The sequence below is a fragment of the Jaculus jaculus genome, chromosome X, assembly GCF_020740685.1.
Source record: "Jaculus jaculus isolate mJacJac1 chromosome X, mJacJac1.mat.Y.cur, whole genome shotgun sequence".
NCBI classification, from domain to species: domain Eukaryota; kingdom Metazoa; phylum Chordata; class Mammalia; order Rodentia; family Dipodidae; genus Jaculus; species Jaculus jaculus.
Window position 1 is genome coordinate 96141414 of NC_059125.1, and position 26055 is coordinate 96167468.

The 26055-nt window shown below is 39.6% G+C and overlaps 1 protein-coding gene across 1 annotated transcript; it reads right to left on the reverse strand.

The window, feature by feature from the left end:
- Positions 1 to 7885: 7885 nt before the first annotated feature.
- Positions 7886 to 24615, reverse strand: LOC101615733 (nuclear RNA export factor 2). The gene is made up of 20 exons (XM_012948920.2): positions 24573 to 24615; positions 17134 to 17311; positions 16779 to 16929; positions 16407 to 16490; positions 16191 to 16295; positions 15993 to 16073; positions 15794 to 15863; positions 15564 to 15652; positions 15343 to 15450; positions 15076 to 15185; positions 13075 to 13111; positions 12587 to 12655; positions 12446 to 12501; positions 12226 to 12333; positions 12120 to 12130; positions 11842 to 11957; positions 11706 to 11744; positions 10390 to 10598; positions 8053 to 8113; positions 7886 to 7930 (listed from the first exon to the last, which is right to left on the reverse strand). Exons 1-20 carry the CDS (start codon positions 24613 to 24615, stop codon positions 7886 to 7888), a joined length of 1770 nt encoding a protein of 589 aa, XP_012804374.2.
- Positions 24616 to 26055: the final 1440 nt, after the last annotated feature.

Sequence of the window (26055 nt, forward strand, 5' to 3'; positions counted from 1 at the left end):
GTGAATGATCTTTTTGATATACTCTTGTATTCTGTTTGCCAATATTTTGTTGAGAATTTTTGCATCTATGTTCATGAGGGAGATTGGTCTGTAATTTTCTTTTTTTGTTCTATCTTTGCCTGGTTTTGGTATCAGGGTGATGCTGGCCTCATAGAAGGAGTTTGGTAGGATTCCTTCTTTTTCTATTTCCTGGAAAAGCTTAAGAAGCAATGGTGTTAGCTCTTCCTTAAAAGTCTGGTAAAATTCAGCAGTGAATCCATCCGGGCCTGGGCTTTTTTTAGTTGGGAGATTATTGATAACTGCTCTGATCTCCATGTTTGTTATAGGTCTATTTAAGTGATTAATCTCATTTTGATTTAATTTAGGTAGGTCATATAGATCAAGGAAATCATCCATTTCTTTCAGATTTTCATACTTTGTGGAGTATATGCTTTTATAGTATGTCCCTATAATTTTTTGAATTTCTCTGGAATCTGTTGTGATGTTACCTTGTTCATCTCTGATTTTATTAATTTGTGTCTCTTCTCTCTTTCTTTTGGTCAGATTTGCTAAGGGTTTATCAATCTTGTTTATCCTTTCAAAGAACCAACTCTTTGTTTCATTAATTCTTTGGATTGTTCTTTTTGTTTCTATTTCATTAATTTCTGCCCTAATCTTTATTATTTTTTCCCGTCTACTACTTTTTGGTTTGCCTTGTTCTTCTTTTTCCAAGGCTTTAAGGCGAAGCATTAGGTCGTTTACTTGCGACCTTTCTAATTTCTTAATATAGGCACTTAAGGCTATAAATTTACCTCTTAGAACTGCCTTCATTGTGTCCCAGAGATTTTGGTATGTTGTGTTCTCATTATCATTTGACTCTATAAATTTTTTGATTTCCTTTTTGATTTCTTCATTGACCCACTCATCATTTAGTAGTGTATTGTTTAGCTTCCATGATTTTGTGTATGCTCTATAGCCTTTCTTGCTACTGATTTGTAGTTTAATTCCATTGTGGTCAGATAGAATGCAAGGAATTATTTCAATTTTCCTGAATTTGTTAAGATTTGCTTTGTGTCCTAATATATGGTCTATTTTAGAGAATGTTCCATGTGCTGCTGAAAAGAATGTATATTCTGCAGCCTTTGGATGAAATGTCCTGTATATATCTGTTAGGTCCATATCTTCTATGACCTCATTTAGTCCAGATGCCTCTCTGTTTATTCTTTCCCTGGATGACCTGTCAATTGATGAGAGTGGGGTGTTAAAGTCACCCACCACCACCGTGTTTGGTGTTATCTGTGCCCTTAGTTCTAATAGTGTTTGTTTGACGAATTTGGGAGCCCCCATGTTAGGTGCATATATGTTTAGGATTGTAATGTCCTCCTGTTGGAGTGTGCCCTTAATCAATATAAAGTGACCTTCCTTATCTTTTTTGACTAACTTCGGACTAAAGTCCACCCTGTCTGATATTAGGATAGCAACCCCTGCTTGTTTTCTAGGCCCATTTGCTTGAAACACCGTCTTCCAACCTTTCACCCTAAGATAATGTCTATCCTTTGTAGAAAGGTGAGTTTCTTGAAGACAACAAATTGTAGGATCCTGCTTTTTAACCCAGTCTGCAAATCTATGTCTTTTCGTTGGGGCATTGAGACCGTTGATATTAAGAGATATTATTGAAAGGTGTGTATTTATGTTTGCCATTTGTGTGTGTGTGTGTGTGTTACTTGTTCTACCTGTGCTCTCTTCTGTTAACTGGTATTTGAGTATGGCTGGTTTTTTCTAGGTTCCTTATATGTGTGCTTTTCCTTTTGTTCAGCATGGAGGATTCTATCAAGTATTTTCTGTAGAGCTGGTTTTGTCTTCAGATATTCCTTTAACCTGCTTTTGTCATGGAATGTCTTTATTTCTCCATCTATTTGGATGGATAACTTTGCAGGATAAAGTAACCTTGGTTGACAGTTGTTATCTTTCAGAACTTGGAATATATCACTCCAGGCCCTTCTGGCTTTAAAAGTTTGTGTTGAATAATCTGCTGTAATCCTGATGGGCTTGCTTTTGTAGGTAACTTGATTTTTCTCTCTAACTGCTTTCAATATTTTTTCTTTGGTTTGTGTGTTTGGAAGTTTGAGTATAATGTGGCGAGGAGAGTTTCTTTCTGGGTTTTGTCTGGCTGGGGTTCTAAAGGCTTCCTGTATCTGTATTGGCACCTCTTTCCCAATTTGGGGAAAATTTTCCTCTATGATTTTGTTGAAGATGCCTACTATGCCTCTGGAGTGGAATTCTTCTCCTTCTACTATGCCCTGAATTCTTATATTGGATCTTTTCATAGTGTCCCGAATATCTTGAACTTCCCACTCATACTTTTCTATAAGTTTGTCTTTCTCTTTGTTGGACTGCATTAGGTCTGCCACCTGATCTTCTAGCTTAGATATTCTGTCCTCTCCCTCATCCATCCTACTGGTGAGATTTTCTACAGAGTTTTTTATTTCATTAACTGTGTTCTTCATTGCTAGTAATTCTGACTGGTTTTTCTTTATTATTTCTATTTCTCTATTTATGTCTTGTATTGCCTTCTTTATTTCATTAAATTGGTGTCCTGCCTCTTCTTTGATTCCTTTGATTTCCTCTTTGATTTCTTCTTTGATTGTTTTCATGTGTTCTTTGACCTCTTTGAACATATTTATAATTATTCTTTTGAACTCTTTCTCAGGCATTTCCTCTAACTCTTTCTCACTGGAGGACATTTCTGATGCATTAATACTTTTAGGTGGATTTATATCGTCTTGCTTTTTAGTGTTTCTTGTGTTATAATGTATATATTTTTGCATCTTGGATTAAGTTAATGCTTGGATTTTCTAGCTAGCTGTGTATTCTTAGCTGTATCAATTGATTTGGTGTAATATATTTTCAGGGTAGGACCTTAAGGTATTAGGTGTGGCTCTTAAGACTCTCAGAGTATCTACAAAGATGTTCTTAGGGGTTGAGTTTTCCTGCTATAGGAGTATTCAAGCAGGCTGAGTGGAATAATATACTGGTAGATTCTAAAATTTAGCTAAACACTGTACCCATTCCATCAAAAACAGCCCCGAGTATGTATGCAAGAGTAGTTATTATAATGACCAGATCCTCTATCAACAAAGAGGTTTAGATTTCTGGTCTGTTGAGGTATCCAAGTCAGCTTGTGACCAGGTGAGACCCTTCCCTGGTGCAATCCCAGTTACCTTGGGTGATTGTGGTCTCAGTCAAGTTGCTGCCTGGGTCGTCGGGCTGCTGTTCTGATTTCTGGAGCTGGGCACTTGCTTTTCCTACGGGGCAAACTGAGCCGCTGCCGCCGCCTCTGCAGCTGTTGTAGGTGCCCCATGTTGTAGGTTTTAATGGAAGTTGAAAATCTGAACTCACAATTGCATGCCCCTTACAAGACCCAGAGCTTGAGTGAGTTTTCTCTCCTAATTGTGGTCATTTTTGGAAGTGTTATTAAAGGTAGAAGGCCTGTTTCCCTAAAGAAGAAAGAAAGTAATATACTCATTTAATAGATTGGTGGATGCTGATTTCAATGGGGGTAGCAAAGAGTAAAATCTAGGGTTTTAGGACTGGGTTTTCTCTGTCTTACCCTTTATCCTTTAATCTATTGGATGCAAAAATTGGATGACTTCTATGGAGGAGCATTCAACGGGCCTCATATTGAAAATCATGAAGTTGGGATCTCTTAGTAACCTGTGATTGTACAATATCTGAGGGAGACAAAAGTCCAAGAAGGGCAAAATAGAAGTAGGAGTGATGAGAAGCAGAAACACCACAAATGTGGAGTGCAGGTCTTGTCAGTAACTCCATATCTGGGACCACAATATCTTTTCTTCACCCTCCTTCCACTAGGAGCTTGAAATAGCTATAGTGACCAGAGACTGCAGTTGATTTTGAAGAAAATGAATGATGACTTTGAAGCAGGCCTCATTGTAAAGTAGAATAAGGGCATCTGATTAAAAAAAAAAAAGAAGATCAAGAAATTGTTTCTGGTCTCTAAAGGTGCACATAAACAAAGGCCCTAGTAGTGGATACTGAGATAAGAAGGAAATTGAGGAGACCAAAATGGTTTCTTGTTTACAATACTCACAAAATTCTTGATCCATCCAACATCCATCTTGGCACATAAAATGGTGGACACTGAATAGAGATGGATTGGTAAGAAGTCAATGGGTTTCATAATGGACTCAGATATGCAAAATGATCAACAAATGGTTCTTCTGAGCTGGAGAGATGACTTAAAGGTTAAGGAACTTGCCTGCAAAGCCTGAGGACTCAGGCTTCATTCCCCATGACCCACATAAGCCAGATGCACAGGTGGCACATGCATCAGAAACTCATTTGCAATGGCTGGATGCTATGCAATCCCCCCCCCAATAAATAAATAAAATTAAAACATATTGAACTAAAGCTAAATATGGGCCAGATGCAGGTTGATAAGGAGTAGAAAGTCATTGTGGCTATATAATAATTTTGAGACTAGCTTTGACTAAATGAGGCCACATCTAAAACAAAAGCAGGGGCTCTGGCCATTGCAAATAAACTCCAGGTGCGTGGACCACTCTGTGCATCTGGCATAGGCAAGTGCCTTAACTAGAAAGCCATCTCTCCAATCCTATTTAGCTACTTTTGAGTTGGTGAAATTTATTGAAAAAAAAAATCATTGTGCATTCCAATGTCCCCAGTTTTGTCCTAGCAGTTTCATGGATTGGCGTATTATATTTAGGGCTTTGATTTCATCGTTCTCACATGTGCATTTGGTGTAGTCTAGTGTCTGTTGGTTTGTGTTTTTGGCTGCATGTGCACCTGTGTGTGTGTGTCCATGTGCATACATGCACACAGACCAGAGGTTGACACTGAGTCTTTCTGGTTTATTCTCCTCTTTACTGAGTCACGGTATCTCATTTGAGTCCAGAACATGCTGATTCACCTAATCTAGACAGCCAGCTTGCCCCAAGGATTCCCTGACTCTGTGACTCATGCACTGGGAGTAAAGGGGCTGCTATGCCCACCTGGATTTTTGTTTTTTACTTGGTGCTTGAAATCTAAATTCTGGTCATCATACTGGGTGGCAAGTTCTATGCTTCTTGTTTTGTTGAGTATCATACAAAGAAAGGTATAGACTTGTTCTCAATTTACTATGATATTAGTCATTGGTTTATATATATGAACTTTATTACGTTAAATATAATTATTTTCAGTAATAAATAATTTATTCAGAGTTTTCTGTATGTATTTATTTACTTATTTATTTTTAATTGAAAATCTTTTTTTAATTTTTAGTATTTTTTTTAATTTTTAAATTTTTATTAACATTTTCCATGATTATAAAAATATCCCATGGTAATTCCCTCCCTCCCCCCTGACACTTTCCCCTTTGAAATTCCATGTATTTAAATATTTAGAAGGAGAGAGAAATAGAACAGAGACGGAAAGAGGGAGAAAGAATGGGCAAACCAGGGCATTTAATCACTGCAAATGAATTCCAGAAGCATGCACCACTTTGTGCATCTGCCTTATATGGGTATTGGAGAATTGAACCTGGGTCTTTAGGCTTTTCAGGCAAGCACCTTAAACACTAAGCCATCCCTCCACACCATTCAGAGTTTTTATCATGAAAGGATACTGCATTTTATCAAATGCTCTTTCTACTTCTATTAAGATAATCCTGGGATGGAGAGATGGCTTAGCAGTTAAGCGCTTGCCTGTGAAGCCTAAGGACCCCGGTTCGAGGCTCGGTTCCCCAGGTCTCACGTTAGCCAGATGCACAAGGGGGCGCACACGTCTGGAGTTCGTTTGCAGAGGCTGGAAGCCCTGGCGCGCTCATTCTCTCTCTCTCCCTCTATCTGTCTTTCTCTCTGTGTCTGTCGCTCTCAAATAAAAAAAAAAAAAAAAGATAATCCTATGTTCTTTGTGTTAACTCATTCTGATGTACTATGATTGATTTCCATTTGTTGAAACATTCTTGCATATGAGATAAATAGTACTTGATAATGGTGAATTACATATTTGATACTCTTATTCGATTTGCAACTATTTTATTGATAATCTTTGCATCTATATTCATCAAAATTATTGGCCTGTAACTTTCTACTTTAGTTATTGTATCTTCACTTTGTTTTGGCATAAGGGTCAGGATGGTCTCTGAATGAGCCTGGGATTTTTTTTCCACTTTAAGTTTTGAGATTATGTGATTCATAATGGTATTTTTGCTTACTAAATACTTGAGAGAATTCAGTAATGAGGGCTTCTAGTCAAAAGTTTCCCTTGATGCTTCTTCTCATTACAGATTCAACCACATTTCTTATTATTGCTCACGTGTTTTATTGTTCCATAATTCAACTTGCTATTTCGGTGCAATAATTTGATAATTTCTTCTATGTTGCCAAATTTCTTGGGTATAGTTATTTAAGATGATCTCTAATAATCTGGTATGTGTAACTTTCTCATTGTAAACAAATACCTGAGCAGAAGCAATATTTGCATTTACTATTGGCTTAGTTTCTAGAGGAAGATTTATGGGGGGAAGGCATGGTAACAGGGTGCTGGAAGTTGTTACAACAGTGAAGCACATTCAGGAAGCAGAGGGGAACATAAAATTTACTTGGACTACAAAATCTCAAAGCCTTATTCCAGTGACACACTTCTTCCAGCAAGGATCCACCTCCTACAAAATCCACAACCATACCACACAGTGCTACTAGCTGGGTACCAAATTTTCAAACACATGAGCTAATGAAAAACATTTAACTTCCAACTACAAAATTTCACTTCTGACCCTCATAGGCTCCATGACCATCTCATGATGCAGTACAATTTTTAAGGTTCCCATTGTCTTTTACCAGCTCTACATTGTTCACAATAACAAAGTCCAAACTCTCTTCTAAGACACAAAGCAGTCTCTTAACTGCAACCCTCTGTAAATTAAAACTCGTCACATATTCTAATATACATCTATGGCATAGGGTAAACATTCCAAAAAAGAGAAATGCAGGCACAGCCAGGAAAGATTGGACCAAAGCAAGACTGAAACCGAATGAGGCAAACACCAAATCCTATAGCTGTAGATATGGTTCAGCAGTTAAAAGTGCTTGCTTGAAGAGCCTGTCAGGCTGGGTTCAATTCCTCAGTACCCATGTTAACATAATAAGCACAAAGTTGTGCACATGCCTACAGTTCATTTGCAAGAATATGGACATAAAGCACTAGCCTCTGTTAGCTCTGTGAGGGATGTAGACTCTGGCCAGACATGCTGACTCTCCTGCCCAAAGAAGGGGAGTGACTGGGAGGTGGGTGGGAAGACAGATGGAAGCGTAGGGAGAGCTATTTAAGGCCCAGTTGCCTTACACCTATGTGAAAATCGTAATACAATTCATGGTATAGACTACGAAAATGTTCAAATGACTAGCAACCAGGAGGCATTCTTTGTGTACCAGATGACATGACCACATCAGCAGGCCACCAGACGGAGCATCTGAACCACAAATCCTTCAAAGAGCAGTATTTGTCCTTTATTATGCAGATTTATTCACAGAGTAACCATAGAAGTCTGGTGGATCTGCGTAAGGACAGCCAGGGTGGGAATAGGAGTGTCCAGGTTCTTTCAGTAATGGAACCTATGGCTTTGGCTGGGGCAGAAGAAGACAAATCAAGAACAAAATGTGCAATGTCACTTTTTATTAAGAAAATAACAACAAAAACAGGAAATTCTAGAGAGAAATGCAAGGAACAACTGACCCTGTGGGTAATTATGTTACTTAGACTACAAGTTAAATTTGCTATTCTAGTCAGCTACACTTTTAACCCAGTCATGGGTAAGGACTAAGAAACAAACAATGAAAACACTCATGTGGATCAAGAGGAAGACAACATCCAAGGGCTCCTTTTAGGACATCGGTCTGAAGAATTCCTTTGGGATCTTGCCTATATTCTGGAGGGAAAGATAGGATGTTACAAGAGCCAGATTTCCGGAGTTCCATTTCCAGGCCATCAAGTTTCATTCCTTCCAGAAGGCCAAGGGTGTCTTTCATCCATGGAATTCCCAGACCTCACCTGGAGCATACAGAAGATCTCAGCAGCTTTGGTATAGTTCCATTCATTGTCTTCAAGGCACCTGGTATATCAGAACAACAAGTAATCTCCATTACTACCACAGGACAGAAGGCTGAAACACAATGTGACACACTTATGCTGGGAGACATATGACAGAATAAATGTCTTTGGAATCCTGAAGAAAAACCTGATACAAACCAGTGTCTGTTACCACCATTCATGTTGAATAAAATTCAAATCAGGGACTGGAGAACTAGCTTAATAGTTAAGGCACTTGTCTGCAAAGCCTAAGGATGTGGGTTTGATTTAACCATCAGCCACATAAAGCAGATACACAATGTGGTACATGTGTCTGGCATTCATTTGCAGTGGCCCTGGCATGCCCATTAAAAATATTTTTTGAGAAATTCAAATAGGAAAACTAACGGTGTCCAAATAATAATAGTGTTTCATATACACATTTGAGAAATAAAGATGCTCAATTAAACAAGAAATAAAGCTGGAAGGTAGTCAATCCCCAGACAGTCAGCACGTCTAGTGCCAGAAGGTGCTACATGGGCGACTGGGGGAAAATGACCAATATCTGTCCAAGCAACTCATGGCCTACCCTACTTAGCAGCAAATAACCTGTTGTGATGCCCACACAAGTGCAATAGTGGCACACAGCCATGGTGGGGAACCAACTGCTCTTGATTTGGCTAACTGATCCCCTCAGTGGTACAGAACCCATAGCTCTCCATTATCAAGCTACCATTAATTGTGGGCTACAAGAAGGCCTACACCTATTAAATTCTCTATAAAAAAGTAAGGGTTATCTCATTTGTCCTGGTGCTAACTTACTCTCCATTGAATAATCTGCTTCTCTTTTTCAGATAGATGTAGATCCTAAGGAGAGAGCCTCCCCATCATACCTCAAAAGGGCTCCAGCTGAAACTAAGAAAAATTGGCGAAACAAGTAAGGGTGCTGTTTTCCTGGTGAACTGGGTACCAGCACCAAGGGGAAGGAGATCAACACAGAGAAAAATCAACTGCTACCAAATCAGAGAGCCAGAGACCCAGAAGCCCCCAACACCTCAGCACTGAAGCAGACCAAAAATGAACCCAACATGGCTCAGGGAAATTTTGCTGAAGAGGGGGTGGAAAGAATGTCAGAGCCACATGTTGGGTCATGATATGCAGAGACGTTTATCCTACCCATAAATGTGGGCTAACTCCACAATGCATGACCCATATACCTCAACCAGGAGGGGCCAAGGGGAGGAGGTAGGTCATGGATGAGCCTAATAATGGTACTAAACTGACTGTATGTGCTGAATACAAAACTAATCAATAAATTTAAAAAAATAAAAAAATAAAATGAACAATTAAAATGGAAAAATTTCAAAAATATTTTTACACAGTGATTGTTAAATTAAGACATAAGATATATATGTAACCATTTACTATCTGAAGGTGAATAGTTCAGTGGTTTTCTAGTGTCTTCACAAGATGGTGAATACAACGCATGACCTTCAGTCACTGGCTTCTTCCACTTATCACCATGTATTATGAACATATTCATTTCTATGCCTGCATGATATCCTACTGTTTAAGGTACCATGTTTATGTAACCATGTATGAACTAAGCTGACAGTTATGTATACAACTGTCCTTTTGTGGTACCACAGTCTTTAGCACTGTAACTTTGAAAGAAGTTTTGAAATTGGAAGTGTGGGTCTTAAATTATTTGAGTTTGTTTTTGCTATTCTGAGTTTACTCCATTTCCCAATGATCATTAATACCTTCTAAATTTTTCAAAGTCCTATGTGAATTTGATAGGGTTTACAATGAATTTGAAGGTTCCATTGGATAGCATTACCATCAAAATACCTGTGAGTATGAGATGCCTGTGAACATGAGATACCTTTCCAGTTATATATGTCCTCTTTATTTTCAGCCACATTTTGCAAACTTTAGCTTAGGAAATTTGGTTTTATTTGGCTATCATTTTCCTAAGTGGTTGCTCTTTTGTTGCAGTTATAAACATACTTGTTTCTTAAATTTGAAATACAAATGATTATCTTTATATTGATCTTGTATCCTAAAACCAAAGCCAAATTTGTAGAATAAATTCTATTTCCCATATAGAAGTTGATGTTGTTTCAGCAATATAGTATTTTTTAAAATTCTACCCATACCACAGGACAAATGTATGGTGGTGTTTTTCATAGGCCCATCTACTTCACAAACAAAATACTCAGACAGTTAATTTTTCAAACCTGTTATGAGTTTCTGTTGTTCGTTTGCTTGCTATCTCAATTCCCCCATCTCCCTCTCTCATGGGCACTGCATACTTACTTCTGAGACCATTCCAGTTTCATCCCAGACTGGGTAGAGAAAGTGTGAACCATTTTTTGCTGGTCTAGGGAAAGGATGGGATTGGAGTTCATGTGGGGCATGAACATGGTCATGGCAAAGGCACTCTCGACTTCATCAGAGTGGCTATCCCTCACCAACAGTTGGTCATTCACGATATACAGGCTGTAGGAGAAACAGTTGTGAGACAACTAGACAGGTGAACAATCTCCCACTCACATTGCCCAAAACAAGATTCTCTTCAGACACTGCTACTCAACAACTTAATTCCTTCATTATGCTCACTTTACCTGCCTCATAGACTCCTTGCTTTCACCCAGACAGTCACTCTGAGAGGGAATACCCACTTGCTTCACTAGGTTTGTAGATTTAACCTCTCAATACCTTTGGCCTACACAGTGATTCCAGATCCTGGTTACTCTTATTCCCATTTTTCAGAGAAAGACTGAGTTGTAGGGAAGCTAAGTAATTTGGCCAAGGAGACAAATTACTCACAGATGAAATCAGGAAAATACCTGAAGTTCCAACTATGGTTTCCATGCTCTTCACAAGTAGATTAGACTGCTCCTTGGAACTACTATTCTTCTACAATATTAAGACTATTGAAAAACTGAACCACCACATTGCCACACTGCTAACACCAGGCTAGGTTAAGAGGTCCTACCCACAACACAGCACTGACCTTGAACTGCCAGAGATAGTGATGAAGGTCCGGGTGAAGGCATAGACACGTCCCTGAGTCATTCCTCCCACTTCAAGGAAAATAAACAATACTCCCTTAGAATTGCATGTGGTGACATGTTCACACAAATTTCCCCACTCTTGGTCTTAGGTTGAAGGGCACAAGCTCAGACAATTCTTTGCTTGGAGTCAGGAGAATGGGGAAGGAATGGATAAGGAATGGATAAGGAAATAGTAGAATGATTGGTTCCCTATCACATGTATGGTCCTGTAAACATCACTTCCAATGTTCTTGATGTATTTCACATCTACTGAATTAGTCTCATTTTGCAAATGGGAAAGCAAAAAGATTAAGTAACTGGTCCACAAGCACACACCAAGAAACTAGAATAAGAGCCATCAAACCCCATAGCCTATGTTGCAACTCCTGAGCTGTGAGGCAGACAGTCATAGAGTTAAGCCAGACCAGGATGGTTTGTTTTGTTTGCAAGGCAACAGAAGGGAAGATAGGAAGGAATAGCACAAAATCAGAAAAACTGGGAGAGTTGTTAGTGATTGTCTACCCAGGGGAAGGAGCATCAAGGGATCTTGAGTGGATTACATGGACACTAACCTGCCTTGAACTTCCCATTGACAGAGAAGCACAGCATGGTTTCCTGAAAAGGAAGAAGGTAGGAGCAGCTCAGGATGCTGTTTAATAACCTAACTATCTCTATCTTTCCAGATATGCCTGACATAGGAAGCGGTGCTTACCGTTTGGTAACGTATGACCACACCAAAGGAGCTGAAGTCGTGCTGAGTTTTGGGCAACATACGGAGGCAGTCCACAATGTCATGTTTCTTGTACTTCAGCAGCTGCCCATTTGTGTCTATAGAGTTAACAAAAAAAGATCTGTGGACCACCATATTCTGGCATATGGCCTCTACAATTGTTCCCTTTGTACCTCCTTATGCCACCCAGTCTTCCCCATCCCACACTTACAAGATCCCTTGAGCATTTTCATATCCCTGTCATACTTAAAAGTACTCACAAAAGCTGCTTCTAGGAGAAAATGGAAAAGGAGGTGGTGACCCAGGCTGTATTTGTGTTTCCAGCTCATCTGCGTGTTCTGGGAGAGCTTGAGGTGTGATACTCACGGGTCTTGGTCACTGGGATTCAAGGGAACCGTCAGGGAGAAGCAGGCTTCATCATGGTAAGCACTGAGGAGACCATACCGATCTCCATAGTCATAAATCAAGTAATACCTGTGGGATGTAGAAGTGGAGGGGACAAACTATCTTTTGGTCCAAGCCCCTGTGCAAAACCACCCCAACCTGGCCCAACTCTCCCCTTCCTCAGGGTCTCCTGGTCACTTACTCCTGAAGGAATTGCAGAACTCGATCTTTTATGGGTTTGGGTTCTCTCAAGTTTTCCTGTAGTAAAACCTGTTTTTAGACTGTGTGTTCACTAAGGGCTCCCCTGCAACATTGTAAGGCTTTCTTGAGCTTGCTTCCTCACCTTGCAGGATTGCATGAACTGAGGGCTATCAGTGTCCACTTGAATTGGGGTTGGTAGCTTCCTGCCATCCTGACGAAATGAAGAGGAAGTTAGCCATGCATATTAGGGAGGTGGCATTAGATACTCAAAAAAATGAAGAGACACCATTTGCATAAAAGATCAGTTGGATACCATGTGTGAAAAGGCCCTGTATATTCCAGAAGCAACCTCACACTGAGCATCCACATGATTGAGTACTGAACATCTCTACTATTATGTATCATGTGCAACCTTTGTGTACATGGGGGTCTGTGTGTAAATATGAGTGTGCATGTGTATGTGTGCTTGTGTGCATGTCTGCTTGTCTGTCTAAACACTCATGGGAACCCACGTCAATTGATAATAAGTCTGAATCAAACAAAATCTAGGTAAGACACAAAGATCTAAGGAGCAGGTGTGGAGGCTATGCATGTGAGGAAGAGGAGAAAAAGATAAAGATAGGTACTTACCAGGTACAACAACTTAGGGAAACATTTCTGAATAGCACTGTCCAAAAGCCAAAATATAAAACAAGTTACTGACAGTTCATATTTAGGCATCTTTTCTCTCCCAGGTAGTCCTTCTTTTCTTTCTACTAGGAAGTTTCCACCCACACTGCCCTGACTCCCTTCTACAGTCACAAAAAGTTACATCGGGAGCCCAGAATCCAGTGCTCAATTCCTCCTCCTGACTTATATTCCCTCCTTGGAGACTCAACAGAAGGCTGTGCAGGAAGCAGGGGATGTGATAAAAGCCTAGGATCTACCACACTGCTGGGTGTCCAGTATCCTGAAGGACATTGGGGAAGAGATGTTAAGGAGTCAGGCTGGAAGGCAGGAGGAATAAGGCAGGGGATAATGACATCAATGGGTGTGATATTAGGAGAGGGAGAATTGAGGGGCACATTGGAAAGTTAGACATGGAGAAAGCAGCAGCAAAGGGATGGGGAAAATGCTCTATCTACCTTGGTGGTGGTGATCACTGATAAGGGATTCCTGCTATATCCCTTTCCTTCACCTGCCTCTGGCTGACCCTAGGGCCCATGTTAAGAATGTAAACATGCCCCTTATTTGCCAAGATCCCAATGGATTTAGATTGAAAGTTTGTCCCCATGGTAGGCCACCATAAGAACCTGAGCCTCTCATTGGGGAGGAACCATATCCCAGAGCCAGAAGGAGTGAAGGATAGTACCCAGCTTATCATGAGATGGAAAGACTGTAATATCTTCATTTGGATACTTTGTTCTCTCCTGAGGGACCCAGTGAACCTGTGCCTCTCTGAGTGGTGGCCTTGACATTGGATACTCAGGGCTCCTAGAATACACTAGGTAGGAAGATGTGCTATGGAGGGATGGTAAGGAAGAGGGAAGTTGGGGAGGAAGGAGAGGCAACAAAGGGAGAAAGGAGAAAGGGATAATGGAGGCCTCCCAAAGGGCATTCCTGTCTCGATCTCTTCTGTCCTCTTCCTGCCTCTCTAGTTCATGAAGTCCCCTGTAAGTACTCTGTAACTGAGAGATGACTGACTTCCCAATCCTTGACTCATCTAGCCCAGATTTCTTTCTTTCTTTCTTCCCTCCTTCCTTCCCTCCTTCCTTCCTTCCTTCCTTCCTTCCTTCCTCCCTCCCTCCCTCCCTCCCTCCCTCCCTCCCTCCCTCCCTCCCTCCCTCCCTCCTTCCTTCCTTCCTTCCTTCCTTCCTTCCTTTCTTGGTTTTTCGAGGTAGGATTTCTCTTTGGTCCAGGCTGACCTGGAATTAATTCTGTACTTATGGTAGCCTTGAACTCATGGCGACCCTCCTACCTCTGCCTCCTGAGTACTGGGATTAAAGGCGTGAGCCACTGCACCTAGCTTAGCCCAGATTTCTTAACCAAGGAGGGCACAGCTCCCAAAGATGCCCCAGGATCATATACATTATGCCACACCATAATGTTGGTCAGGAGAGACTCAAGGGCAGCATGGGACAGGTGAAGGGAACTTTCAGGAGGAAAGACAGGAAGGCTTCTCTGTGGACAGAGGATGAAAGCTAGTTCCATCTGAACTACTCACATGAGGGAATACTGGAGGAGGACATGTGCTCACATGTGAGCAACATACTCCAGACTGGATGAAAATGAAATGAGGGCAGAATAGGAGGAAAGGGATTCTGTGGGCACAGTTGAGGAGAAGCAGCAGAGCCTGTCACCCTCAAAGGGTATCAGGGATGCATTATTCTGTTACAAATGGTCATATTGCCAGGGGAGTGGTGCAATGGTGCATGGGAGGAGAAATAAGTGTTAACAAGACCGGGCGTGGTGGCACACGCCTTTAATCCCAGCACTCGGGAGGCGGAGGTAGGAGGATCGCCATGAGTTCGAGGCCACCCTGAGACTACAGAGTTAATTCCAGGTCAGCCTGGACCAGAGTGAGACCGTACCTCGCAAAACCAAAAAAAAAAAAAAAAAAAAAAAAAAAAAGTGTTAACAAGTATTTTCTACCTGACATAAGCACGTTCATCTGAGAATGTGCTGCAGAAAGGGTTTCCTTCTAGCCACAGCTCTTCTAGCTGCAGCTCTTTCACCTTCTCCAACTCCCATGCTGACTTTAGCTGAGAAAGAGAGAGTGGTAGAACTAATAATGTCCCAGAGAATGAGAAAAACGTGGATATCAGGACCACCCATCTCACCCATGGGTACAAATGCCTGTTTCTTGCCACCAAGCATCAAGGTATTCACTTACCCCCAGTCCTCCAAGTCTCATCTCACCTCATTTTTAGAAAGATTCAGGATCTTGACGTGTGGTGCCATTTTTACCACAGTAATCAGGCTGTCCAACTGGTACAGTTTGTTGTTTCGCAAGTTCAGGGATAGAAGCTTTTTACAGGGAAAGTTATTAAGCAATTGTTACTATCTAGTGCCTTCAAGACAAATCTTTCCTGCACCCCATGCCTTCCAGACCTCTACGTGCACTAGATCTACGACCTTACCTCAGGAAAATTCTCTTGGATAATCTTCAGTGTGGCACTCATGCAGCTTCTTTGATTTAGCTTCATGTCAACACCGCAGTCCAACAAGTCTTAATGCGGAGATGGGGAATGAATTAGAAGGTATAAAGAGTCCATTTGAACCATCACCAACGCAGGTTCTTCCTTACTTATCATCTTTACGTTTTCTTCCCAGGCAGAACCATTACCTACAATACTGTAGTTAGTCATACCTGGGTCAAAGCGGAACCTTTGTAGGTCTAGGGCTTGATGGGAGACATCATATCTTTTTCTCATAGCCAGCTGTAGGCACAAAATGAAGAGATCAGCTCTGAGACTTTGAAAGGTTCATGGTACCAGGGACTTCAGGAGTGAAGGAAAACTAGGTGGGTCTTGGAAGTGGACACACAATCTGTCTTAAGTCTGCATTACCTTTAGCAGTTCCATCTGTTCTGGCCTGAACTTGTTCTGCACAGAGTAGGGTACATCCGAAGGATTGACAAAGATACTTATCTGTGAGAAGAAGAGGCAGAATAAGTTCCAGGACCTCTAATCCCAAAGATGTGACCAAGATCCTGGCCCATCACCACCTGTCCCAGGACTAATAAAGAAAAAGCCTTCAGCACACACCTTCCTGCTCTCATCACTACAAATCTTAAAGCTGACATTTTTCAATGCAGAAGCAGTGTTTGAATGCTGGACAAAGAACTGGATCCGACTTCTTTCATAGTGTAACTACAAGCAATGGAAGACAGAAGCAAAGATGTCAGAGGCCAATGGGCCTGTTTGAGCCTGGCCTCTCCTCCCTCTGTGTGCAACTCAGCTGGCTTTTCCATCCTCTCTTACATCAACCGGGGTGAAGGGCACACTGCAAAGGCTCTGGATTGATTTCATTAACAATGCCTTGTCAGACTTTCTCCCACATGGAATCTAAATGTAGAAATAAGAATAGGACAAAATGAGAGTGCATGAAATCCAGATGAAGAACAGACCCAATCAAGTACTCTTTCCCAATATCCTAGCTTGCTTTAAAGAACTTCCAAAGGGACCATTGACATAGTTCCTTGCTGTTGTGCCAGATACTGATTTCATAAACCCATTTTTTCTTCATGCATAAGTTCTTCTATAGAAAACAACAAAAAAAATTATAGTGTCAATGTGATCTTCCTTTTCTTAGGTTCCAGAATACTCTAACGCAGTCTCTGCCAAGACACTCACTGTGACTCTGTACCAGCTCGCTGTGGCTTCATCTTCTGAATCATGCCCCATTTCTACTTCCGGAGAGTTTTCATCTTTATACACAGTACATTGGACTTGGTCTTTCTTATGATGCTTCCAGTTCCTCTTGTTTTCGAAGGAGTAAGGGCTGCTGAGAAAGGGAGAAAAAGCAGAAGGTAGCCAAAAATGCTAAGAAAGTCTCCTAGGGACACCCCACCCACCTTGCTGTTACAGTTAGTATTCCAAATCTACCATTCTTTTGTTTTCCAGTCAGAGCATATGATGACCAAGAGCAGGAAAGACTTGTGCATTTACAGAAGCTGCTGTGTGCAAACTAGGCTGCCTGGTCACTTACTATCGTACTTTGTAGTTCTCGTGAACATCCCTCATCTCCACAGTTTCATTATCCTCCTGGAGTTTTGAAAGCAGGGACCCAGTATGCACACAATCTTTCATTTTGTTAATATTCCCCTGGGAAGAAATTCCATCTTTCCTTCTTCCTTGAAGAAGACTGTTTTCCTCACTGGGGGATTCTGAAATTGGGAACAATACAAGTTTGAAGACATATCAACATTACAAAACACCACATCATGGTAGGGCAAAAAAAGTACTAACATGTCCAAAGGACAAATCACCCAAAACCCAGAAAGCAAACTCCTGCATGTCCAGATGAATCGAGCATTCTGAGCCTCTTACCCTGGTAGTACAAGGTTTATTAAAGGCATAGTTTTGTGTCAACATGGGCTAGACTAGGTACAAGCCTCACACACCTGGAAAACTGTTCTAAACCTGCCTTCTCAGGATTCCATAATCTAACAGCCATGCCAACAGCTGAGGGGCAACCTCCCACTTTCCAAATCCAATTTAAAAGGTTCAACCACCGGACTGATTCTGCAGATAATCAACAACCTATACTTCCTTTGTTCACGTCCTACAAACTTTATTAACAACAGGAATTGATCCAATAGCATGCCAATCTTCCCCCTGCTTCTTTCTACCTTGCCTTCAACAATACTCAGCTTCAGCTATCCAGAGCATGCTTTCTCTCTGCCCAGCTATAATGCTTCCAGCCCAGAGGACAATCCTTTCTAAATTCAGCTCTTCTGTGACAGAAGTCTGAAAGACTAACTGAAATGAGAAGTATCAAGCACAATTGCCAAATGTTACTAATTTCTAACTTGATTCCATTGTGATCAGGGAACATACTCTGTGTGATTAGCTATTTACAATGTGCTATGCTCAGCTTAATGGCATAGAAGATGCTCTATCATTGCAAATGCTACAAAGGCACTTGAGAAATAAACAGAAGTCATGATCTGTGCTTGTGCAGAGCATTACATGTATGCTACTGTTATTGTATCATTTTAATCTGATCTTCTGTATCCTTGATGACTTTCTGTCCAGAATTTCTAGGAAATGGGGTGCTGAAAGAATCAACTTTCACTGTGAAATGAGTTTTTTTTTTTTTTTCCTTTGAGCTCCATCAGTGCTTTCAAGCACTGTGATGGTCTGTTCTTTGGTATGTATACACTTGTAGGTCTGAATGGGGAAGGTAAGCACTAGCAAGAGCATGGAAATCATGCTGAAAAAGCCTCAGAGGAAGTGAATTCAACCTGACAATAAGCACCTCTTTTCAAATCATCCTTTCTTTCCATGTATATCTTACCAGTCTCTTTTATTTCACCTATGTGACCAGTGGTAAACACAAGACTAAGAAAGAAGAGACACAGTAGGGAGCAAGCAGTTATTTATGGGTCTCCTGTTAAGATCTGGCAGCTGGACACATTGCTTCTAGTCACTATACCCATTACCACCCTCCAGGATCTGAGACAGCCCTTTCTTTATGGTCATTTCAGTCCTAACTCACAATCATAGGTCAGGGGTTCTGGACATAGGGTCTGTCTGAGGTCAGATGGACCAAAATTTGAATACTGGTGCTCAATTCTTTGGTCCTGGACCACTACCACTGACTGCATTGTCAGGAAAGGTTGTTTGGTCAGTCATTGTTTCTCTAATACACTTATAGTTATTGTTAATGTCTCTGGATTATTGCACAAAAGTGAGTTAAAGCCAGGCACAGTGGTTCACACCTTTAATCCCAGCACTTCAGAGACAAATAAAGGTAGATCACAATGAGCTTGAAGCCACCTTGAGACTAAATAGTGAATTTCAGGTCAGCCTGGAATAGAACAAAACACTACCTCGAAAAACAAAACAAAACAAAAAAAAAAGTGAGTTAATATATCAAAACACATACAAAGAAATGGGATAAATCATTTGACTTACTATCTAGTGTGTAAATAGGTTGGTGAGGCCAAGTACACATTACAATGCTTGACGTTTGGTACATGATAGATGTTTAACTGTGTTTATGCTTTTTAATCCTCCTATAGAGGAGAACTAAAGCAGATGGATAAATAGGAACAGCTTGCTGAGTCGGCTATTAGTGCATGTAACAAAATGGCAGTGGCAGAACACAGTGGTCTTAGGGGAAAATGATCTGGCATACAGTTTAGGGAACTACAATGAAAAGCTAAGACACCAACTTAACCATATGGAAGGGTTTAGTGTGATGGATGGACTTAAGTGAACATTTATAATCCTTTTAAAAATGTACTATACAATGTTTTGTTTATGACACGATTTTAATAAGGGAATAGTTATTTTTATATAATAATTCAGGATGAAACAAGAAAAACAAAATACTAAAACTTCTGATAAGTTTGATCTAAGTTCACAGAGGAAAAGAAACTTATGCACCATTCTTAAAGATGGAAACATTTCTATAAATGTTAAAACTGTTCATCTTGCCTCAACATATGTATGCTTCAAAATAAAGACTGCATAAATTTCCCAAAGAAACACTGCAGCAAAACTATAGAATTTACATTTGTAAAGAAATAGAAATAAAAGAATAAAAAACCCTGCATATCTCTCTGTTAGAAAGGGGGACCTCAAAATCATTCTTCTCCTGCCTCAGCCTCCTCAAGGATAGGATTACAGGTATGTGCTACCACAGTTGGCCTCATTTTCAGTCTTTATGAAGAAAAATATTTCTGTTCAAGAACTGGCTCAGGTATAAGTAGTAAACAACCGGAAGTAGAATTGTTTTGTACTACAAGATACAAAAATAAAAGAAATGATCATTAGAGTATAAAAATATATACTTGCTGTATGATTCCTTAATGGAAGATTTACTATTTTATGTAAATATAAACATGGAAAAATAAGGAAAAGGAAGCACTGAGAATGTCATCCTTAAACATAGAAGGGTGATTAGAATGTAGAATATTTCTGCTTTCACAGCTATGTTCAACTTGTATGAAATCAAGTTTATGGCAGGTGTTTGGCAAGACACTGGACTTCTATAGAGTGAAATACAAACAATATATTATTGATAAAATCACATATGAGTATCTTCTCTCTTTTAAAAATACTTTATTTATTTGAGAGAGGAAGGGGGGAGGAAGGGAGGAATTGAAGGAATAAGAAAGGGCATGCCAGAGACTCTAGCCACTGCAAATGAGCTCCAGACACATGTGCTACCATGTACATCTAATTTAGGTGGGTACTAGGGAATTGAACCCAGGTCATTAGGCTTTGCAGGTAAGAACTTTAACTGCTGAGACATCTCTCCAGTCCTCTTATTAACTACCTCACTTTCTACAATTCACCTGTCTTGTTTTGACCCCATAAGTAACTCACCTACAAAAAGCAGAGATTTGGGATAGTCCACCACCTCACCTAGATGTAGAACATTTACAACACCCTAGCAGGTTCCCTGTTAACCATTTTATTCTCTGGTTCCAGGCATAACTGCATCTGCTTCATGTTTCTACACTTTTTACTGTTTAACAATTTAGTATAAATAGGATTAGACACCCCATGCTCCTTTGTGTCTAGCTCCCTAAATCACCATAAAGTTTGGGTTATCCAACCATCCATTTAACTTGTTACTGCTAGTCATATTCCACTGTGCCGAGGGGCCACAGTTATATGACTTTTAGCATTGTTTTAATGTAGTTTCTTGAAAAGAGATCCTTGTAAATATCTACTTTCAACATTTTGATGTAGAGAACAAAGGATGAAAGGAGACATCAAGGGCTGGAGAGATGGCTTAGCGGTTAAGCACTTGCCTGTGAAACCTAAGGACCTCGGTTCGAGGCTCGGTTCCCCAGGTCCCACGTTAGCCAGATGCACAAGGGGGCGCACGCGTCTGGAGTTCGTTTGCAGAGGCTGGAAGCCCTGGTGCGCCCATTCTCTCTCTCTCTCCCTCTATCTGTCTTTCTCTCTGTGTCTGTCGCTCGCAAATAAATAAAATAAAAAAAATAAAAAAATAAAAGAAAGGAGACATCAAAACAGAGTATAGAGTACTTGGCAAGAGGAAGGTCCTCTGTGGAACAAAGGTTGAGGAGGGGAGGCAAAAGAGGACAATGGGATAGGAATAGGATCAGATTATACTATGTTCACATATTAATGTTCTAAATTTAAAAAAAATGTACAAAAAGAGAGTAGATCCTTGAGTTCAGTGTGCCATCTTTCTTTGACTGTCTTTATTCCTCAAAAATGAATATGAACCTCATCTCTTTTTTTTGTATTATAAGATTTTAGAGTTTATTCCCATTTTCTCTGCATCAACAACAAAATGTTTGTTACTAACATTTTACAATATCAAAACCAGTGTAATATGGTGTAAACATTTACACAGTACTCTTTTCAAGGATTCAAGGACTGCTTAGGCCTTTGGATAATTGTAAGATATTTGGAAATATTGCTAAATATATCTGATTATTTTTAACTTATATGTAACAAAAAAAATAAGTGTACTTGGAGAATTTTTCTTGGATTCACTTTTCAGCATGCACATTTTTCAACAAGTAATTTTCCTAAGTATCAAGTAGCTGGCATTATATCACTTTATTTTAGAAAGTACTGATTTCTAGAAACAAATTTTGCCAAGTAGTTTTTCTCTTCAACTAGCTTAAAAAATAGATGCTCATTTAAACTTAATTGTGTTTAATATTATAGTATTTCAAATCAAGATAACCCGTGAGTTCCTTAAAAGAATTAAAAGAATAAAGAATTAATACTTTAATAAAATGTTTAATAAAATATTAAAACAATGTGGAGGTAAATTTTCCTAAATTGTTTTACATTTGAAAATGTGAGAAAACACTGTTTCTCAAATATCTTAAAGAGAGATAATACATAGTTATTGGGCTGAGGAGATAGCTCAGTAGCTAAAGGGATTGCATGCCAAGCTTTGTCCCATAACCTCATCTTTATCACTTTTATCACCTCTGTTGTTTTTTCCTTTCTCTCTCTGCCACCCTTTATCACTTCTGTGGAGGTGTCCAAGCTTACAATTGTTTCTACCATTTTCCATTTTATTATTAGAAGACGTAAGTGTAGTAGTACTCAGTGCCAGGCACTGAATTTGTTGAGTTTGCACTGTACTTTCCTGACCCTGGGTTCCTGACTATCTGCAACAGTGGTAGTATGTAATTTAAATTACATTATGTATCATTTAATATGATCAACTGGTTTTGTTCATGTGTTTGGGATAAAGTATAACTGTGCCATTCTACATTATCTGCTTTGGCCCTTACTGAATTTAGTTTAGTGTTGGTTTAAAAAGTCATTTCTCCCTTCAGGTACACCTATGAAATTTAAAAATTATAAATTATCATTATATCTCTTTTCATAATGCCTCATCTATTCTAAACTTTAACCATGACAGCCTCTTCATTCCCTTTGGTACTTCCCCTCTAATTTTTTTTCACCCAGGTTGCCAGAAATTTTACTAGCATCCTGTACTTCTGAAACAATGGCATATCACACTTTTTCAACCCTGTATCATCTCACACAGGATTCACTTAATCTATGCTCCTATTTTCATTATTTTCTCATGACCAGGTGGAAAGGAATGATTATTTTTTCCTAAGTAAAGGATAAATGGATAGCTATTTCTTCTACTACCAGATTTTTACTTTTTATAATTTCTATCTTTCAATCCAGTGAACATCCAAAACAACCAATGCATTCAGTTTTTGGAAAAGGCCCATGGCTTATTCAGTAGTGCTATCTGTTACATATCATCATGTCTATTCAAGTCTACAATCTGGATATCAGATGATTAAGAAAGATAATAGTGCATCACTGAAGTAAAGGAATTTTCATGAACATCATTGAACATGTGACTCAGGAAAATGTGTAAAAGACACTAAATTTGAAATTGGTCTGGTGTGTATTCAAGTTCAAATACCATCGCTTATAGCCTTTGTGACTGCATATGAGTCATTAATCTGTCCAGGTTCCCATTCCTCTTTGGAAAAGTCAGTACTGCTATTTGCCAAGTATTTTTACTCTCCCTTCTGCTGGGCATTCACTTGATTGGAACTTCCCTTCCTGGCTGTCTTTGTCTTAGGATGGCCATGCTATTCCATTTGTTTGGGTCCCAAATTCATTTCAGTAAAAATATTCCAGGCCCAAGTAGCCACCATTGTGAAGGACATGTATCTATTATGGACAGACAATACAGTGAGAAATAAACCAATAAAGTCTGGGGGATGTCTATAACCACAGTATTACTTATCCCTTCATTACACAAATCTCATTGGCAAATTGCCTTTTAGAGTTTCACCCTTGCAGAAATGAGGAAACTTACATGACAAGGTTACCACAGTGCTGGCTATCCACCATGGACTCAATATAGAAGCTGCAGTATTAAATGATACTAAAATGGGATTAAAGAGGTATGGATGGTTTATATCCAAGGATCAGTAATGCATCTGCTTAGCCTGGTACTTCAGTTGTATCCTGCTGTCAAGAGTGAGTCACTCTGTTTGCTTCAGTAAATAATAGTTTATAATGCTTAAAATTGTGCAGTTTTCACCACAATGATATCAGAAACACCCTTGTAAACTAGAGCTATCTTTGAAGGAGGAAAATATTCAAGCAAGAGAAACACAGGATGAGATAAGATGAAATGAATTAAAGAACAGTCTATGATTTCTTTCTTTTTTCTGTTTTCATTTTTTTTGTTTGTTTTGTTTTTGTTTTTTCAAGGTAGGGTTTCACTTTCCTGGAATTAACTATGTAGTGTCAAGGTGGCCTCAAACTCGTGGCGATTTGCTTATCTCTTACCTCTGCCTCCTGAGTGCTGGAATTAAAGGGGGCATGTGCCACCAAATCAGGCAGTCTATGATTTCTTAATGAGAAGATCAAATTATAATTACTATATATGGTGGTTTGATTCAGGTATCCCCCATAAACCTAGGTGTTCTGGGTGCTGATGGCAATTGGAAAATTAATGCTTGTTGGAGTCAGTGTATTGTTGGGGGCAGGCTTATGGGTGTTATAGCCAGTTTTCCCATGACGGTGTTTGGCACACTCTCCTGTTGCTATTGTGCACCTTATGTTGGCAAGGGGGTGATGTCATTGATTTCCTTGCCATCATGGAGCTTTTCCTTGAGCCTGTAAGCCAAAATAAACCTCCTTTTTCCCACAAGCTGCTCTTGGTTGGGTGACTCCTATCAGCAATGCAAACCTGACTGCAATAATATACACACACTTCAGTGTTCTTTAGTAAACAACAGCAGATGATTAAAGTACTAGTAGATTTAATTTGAATAGGGTTTCTCTATTTTCTGAAAAATTCTAATACTACAAAGGCTCTGTGGAGAAATCATTCATTCCCACAGAGCTGAGGGAATACTCTTTTTTTTCAGATTATCATTTTGTACATCAGCATACTATCTAAAAGCATGTTCTTCATTATGGAAAGTTATTTACCTTCATGTCTGTTGGTCCCCCGCTTCTTTTCATTAGGGTACATCTTTGTTGTTCCTGTCTCTTGGACTTAAGAGTTCTTCAAGAGAAATTTTGGAAATGCAGAAAAGAGGGTAAGTAACATAGATTATTTAAGCTATGCATAATAGACTATATGGCAATATTTTTTTAACTCCACCAAGATAATGTACTTGCTACTTTCTCAACTTTCTTCATCCAATGCACCTTTCATGATGTACCCAATGTATCACCTTTGATTTTGTCTGATAGAGTTTCTTAAACCTATTCATTATCACTTTCCATATAAAGAAACACAAAGAAGCTTTCAGGATGAAATCTAAGAACAATGCTTACAAGAACTGAAGAGCTGGGTTAGTGGTTAAGGCACTTGCTGCAGTGCTTAACAACCTGAGTTGGTTTCCCCAGTACCCACATAAAGCCATATGCAAAAAGTAGAACATGTCTGGAGTCTGGTGCCAGTGGCTGGAGGCCTTGAAACACCTATTATCTCTGTCTGACTCTCATCTCTTGTCTCTCTCTCTCTGCTTCCAAATAAATAAATACTTTCTAAAAAATGCTTACAAGGGTTGGGAAGATGGCTTAGTGGTTAAGTGCTTGCCTGTGAAGCCTAGGGACCCCAGTTAGAGGCTTGATTCCCCAGGACCCACAAAAGCCAGATGCACAAGGTGGTGCATGCATCTGGAATTCATCTTCAGTGGTTGGAGGCCCTGGTGCACCCTCTCTCTCTCTACCTCTCTGTTTCTCTCAAATAAATAACTAAAAATAAACAAAAATGCTTAGAAAATCAAAGGAAAGTTGCAACCAAATAGCATGTGGCTAGCCTGCTTTGGTATCATGAATACAAACTATCAATACTCTCCCAAATGAACCTGGTAAAATAAAGGAACTTCAAATTAAGTGTAATACATTTAAAATTTTCACATTATGGCTACCATGAAAATTTTATGGGAATATCAAGTACTTAAAAATATACTGGTATGGTGGTGCATGGCTTTAATCCAAGCACTTGCTCCCACTGAGATGGAAGGGGGAGGATTCCTGTGAGTACAAGACCATCCTGAGACTACATAGTGAGTTCCATTATAGCCTGGGCTGGAGTGACATCCTACCTGGAAAAAATTCCATCACTCTTTTACCTCCCTCTGTCTGTTCTTCTCCTCTCTCCCAGCTCCTGTCTCTTCTCCCTTCCTGAAACTGCTCCTCCCCAGAGTAAATGTTTTATTTAGAAAGCTATGTTAGAAAATTTGTCAAGAGAACTCAAATAGTCATTTGTGTCTGACAAACAAACAAACAAAAATCCTCCAGAATTCTAGGATTAAAGTTGAGCACCACCATGTCAGGAAATTAAAGTATTTGATATTTCCAATCCAACAATCATTATAGAATCATTAAAAAGTTAGATATCATTAAGACTAAAATTGGAATCAATTCTCTGCCTGCACTGGAATCTAGAATGTTTCTGCAG

Coding starts and splice junctions, on each gene's coding strand:
- LOC101615733 (XM_012948920.2), bottom strand. CDS start 24,615: ATGTACCCTAATGAAAAGAAGCGGGGGACCAACAGACATGAAG. Junction 16,074..16,190: donor GTAGTGATGAGAGCAGGAAG/GTGTGTGCTGAA, acceptor TTCTTCTCACAG/ATAAGTATCTTTGTCAATCC. Junction 12,656..13,074: donor TCCCTAAGTTGTTGTACCTG/GTAAGTACCTAT, acceptor TCATTTCGTCAG/GATGGCAGGAAGCTACCAAC.